The 3,683-nt window shown below is 42.0% G+C and overlaps 1 protein-coding gene across 1 annotated transcript; it reads right to left on the bottom strand.

The window, feature by feature from the left end:
* Positions 1-784: 784 nt before the first annotated feature.
* On the bottom strand, positions 785-3,067 carry LOC5579926 (cytochrome P450 9e2). The gene is made up of 3 exons (XM_021850266.1): positions 2,699-3,067; positions 1,107-2,332; positions 785-1,040 (listed from the first exon to the last, which is right to left on the bottom strand). The coding sequence occupies exons 1-3, from the start codon at positions 2,911-2,913 to the stop codon at positions 865-867; spliced, it is 1,617 nt and encodes a 538-aa protein (XP_021705958.1). The 5' UTR covers positions 2,914-3,067; the 3' UTR covers positions 785-864.
* Between the last annotated feature and the right edge of the window lie 616 nt (positions 3,068-3,683).

The raw sequence follows: 3,683 nt of genomic DNA, 5'->3' as shown, positions 1-3,683 counted from the left end.
ATCTACCCAATGGGGGTACTTTGGCCCAATAAGCCAAATTTGGGTAAATGCAACTTTTCTTATGATTGGGTCGAAAGAACTCAATTTTGCGTTAAATCAACCCAAAATTGAGTATACTTTTCTAATGGAATTAAAGCCAAACTACCTAGTGGGGACCTTGGAAATTTAGCCAAAATTGAGTTATTGGGCTCAACTACGGAATTGCGTTGAAACAACCCAAAATTGAGTTGAATTCCGTCTCCGTGCATGTTTATATTTTGCAGAAGACGTAACACTTTGACGAATGTCAAAAACAAAGTGGTAACGTAGCGTAACGCTTTGACGAAAGTCACGCACTGACTCACAGTGTGACTTATGAAAATGACGCATCTCTTTTGTGGTGCCAAATCGTGGTAAAATATATGTTATTAAAAAAATCTAATATACTTTGCAAATATTGGAATATTTTATTTGTGTGATTAAAATTATTCATAAATGACATATTATAAACGTAAAAGCATTAAATCAACTTGTCAACATTTTAAATAGGAATTGAAATGAGATGGAATATATTCAAGCCCAATTATCTGAACAATAGTGAAAATGACATACGTCCTTTTGAAAAAGTATTCGAGATATGAAGTAATACTTTTTTTGTAAACTGTTTAGCTCGTTGGCTCACGAGGGCACCAATTTAAGTTAACCAAAAGTTAACCAGTTTAAGATTACGAAATGATCGTACTACAATGTAGGAACCCGCCTTATTTCATTATGATATATTTCTTTCATAATAATTTGTTTAAAATCAATTTGGTAAAAAAATATATTTATATTATCATATAATACAAATTCAAGAGTCTACAAATAATTGTCGTGGTCTATGACTTAAACCACCGTCACCCTTGGCTTCAATGCAATCCAAATTCCCTTCTCCGACACGAATCGCGAAGGAGACTTTTGCATTTTGAGGGGAATTTGTGTTTTCTCCGTCACGTCGAAGCTGAAATTCAGCAGCAGATAGTACACAACCGCTTTCATCTCCATCAGCGCAAAACGAGATCCTGAAGAAAAATCAATTCAATTTGAATTACATTCTTTTAATAAAATCGAACCTGGTGACATCTTACCAATACAATTCCTCGGACCAATTCCAAACGGCAGATACGTATCCGGATTAATATTCCTTCGGTTCTCAGCGCTGAAACGCTCCGGGTCGAATTTTTCCGGCTGTGGGTAGTACTTCGGATCGTGATGCATCCCGATCACGCTCCCCATCACCGATCGGCCCTTCTCGATCGTGAAGCGACATCCCTGGCCGTCGTCGTAAACGTAGTCCTTAACGCACAAGCGATCGACGATCGTTCCAATCGGCCACAACCGCATCGTCTCGGACACCACCATGTCCATGTAAGGCATTGCTTGGAGAGCTTCGTAGGACAAAATCTTCCCGTCGAGGGAACGATTCGTTTCCAGGATTTCCTCGTACAAACGGGACTGAACGTCGTCGTTCCGTGCAAGTTCGTACGCGACGAACGACAAGGTCGTCGACACCGTTTCGAACCCAGCCGAGAAGAAGATCAACGCCTGAGCGATCAGCTCATCGTCGGTCCAGGTGCGATCATGACTTCGTCGACCTACTTGGGACTCTTCTGCGGCGGAAAAGGCTTCTACTTCCGATTGCTTATCAGCAGAGTGCTTCAGGTTGCCCTTCTTGGCTTGAATAAGCAATTCAATCATATCCGGTCGGAAAATGCTCTTCTCCTGTCGAATACGCATCGTTTCCTGGATCGTCCCTCGGAAGAACTGATCATCCTTCTTGCTGAGGAAATCCACATTCATCTTAACCATCAATTTCGGGAATAATACGTAGCCGATTCCTTTCAGCGTATTCAGCAATCCGCTTGGCTGCATCACTGCTTTGCCCAGCGAGAATATCTCATTTTCCGGCTGTCTGAAGGAGTCCACCTCGATGCCGAAAGCCGTCGTCGCTATGACGTCGTTGGTAAATCGTGAGAACATCTCCTTCGCCTCCACCTCAATGCGAGAACCTTCTTCTGCTCCCTTGTAGAACTCCACCATCCGCTGTCCGCACTCGGCGATCAAAGCAAACATTTGCCGCATTTTGCTCCCGGTAAAGGCCGGGCTGAGCGTCGCTCGCATGTCGCGCCACTTGTTGCCACGCAACGCCACCAGTGTGTTCAGCACCAACATGTGCGGGTTGTCCAGCTCGGTATCGCCGCCCAGTCCGGAGTGGTCCGCAAAGTGGTCGAAATCCTTGACGGCGATTCGTTTGAGCATGGCCGGATCACGAATCATGAACACCGGGTCCGACATGCTGAACATGCCAAATATTCTGAAAGATAGACAGAGAAATGTTACAAAAATTATGAGAAAAATTCAAAGAGGTCGTAGGGGAAAAGCACCAATTTTCGACCCAACACTAATTTTCGACCCATCCATACGATTTTGGCCTACTTTGTTCGAAAATCCGAAAATTGGCACAGAATTCTTATAGGTCGAAAATTAGTGCTTTTCCCCTACTGAAAATTGTTCATACAAATTTATAATCAAACCATAATTTATATTGACGAATCTATATTGCTTATTGATCCATGTTCTACTCGAGCTTCATAATTAAGAATTGATATTAAATGTTATCACTCCCTCTATCTACTTATCAACCTTCCCCGCATCAGTCCCATAATAATCGGTTACTCACTTATCGTTCGGGAAGCGATTGTACAGCCATCGAAAGTGCTCGAAAATGTCGCGTTTCTTCATCAACAGCGGTCCCAGATTGCCGATGGCGAACACCGGCTCCAAAAACGGTATCGGTTTGTCCGCAAAGTAGAAATAGTTCCGGGTCATGTAGCGATAGATTAGACCAATGCCGATGGCCGCGGCGGCCATCACGCCCCAAAAGGTGAAATCCATCTCTTCGCTGTTTGCGCACTCTCGCGGGGTGTTTGCTTTTCTTTGGTGGGTGCGAAATTCTTTTTGGATTAGTTTTGCGCGCTTAAATATCACTGCAGAGCTCGGGACGGCCCTCTTGACTCCACTGAGTCATTATCTGAACTGATGGAAGTCGTTTAATATTCCGCTGGCTATAAAAGCCGGATGGGCACTGGAGGCACGGAGGGAAAACGGGTAATTAATTTCGTTTCATCATCCATTTTTATGATGATCGCGAGAAAAAATAATGTTACAAAAGCCCTGATTGTACCTAAAAAAAGATAAAAATATAAAAGTTTTTTTTTGTGTTCACGTCTGATAACTCCAATCATTTTTTTTTTTTTTTGGGAATATTCTTCCAACATATGTTCAATATACAGATGTACACAGACAACAGCTTGGTGATTCATTTTTGTTGGTACACAAAATCGTCACTCACCAATGAATGTAGGAATATGTAGGCTAGATGTATTGCATCATTTTTTGTACTTAACCGCACGCACACCTGGAATCACGTTATTATCGAAAATAAATGAACCTTACATTTCTCTCACGAGGTCTTCGTTTGTGGTGTAACCTTCCAGAAAATTCTGGTGTAGAATATCGGTGAAAACATAAAAATATAATGATTTAAGTTTTTCTGCTTTTCCGTTGCATACCACCCTACTTTTCATCAACATTATGATTAATATGACGGCCTACTTTTTCTAACAAAAGATACAGTATCGAAAAGAGCTATTTTTCAGCACTGT

The sequence above is a fragment of the Aedes aegypti genome, chromosome 3, assembly GCF_002204515.2.
Source record: "Aedes aegypti strain LVP_AGWG chromosome 3, AaegL5.0 Primary Assembly, whole genome shotgun sequence".
NCBI lineage: Eukaryota > Metazoa > Arthropoda > Insecta > Diptera > Culicidae > Aedes > Aedes aegypti.
This window is presented reverse-complemented; position numbering and strand designations above follow the sequence as displayed.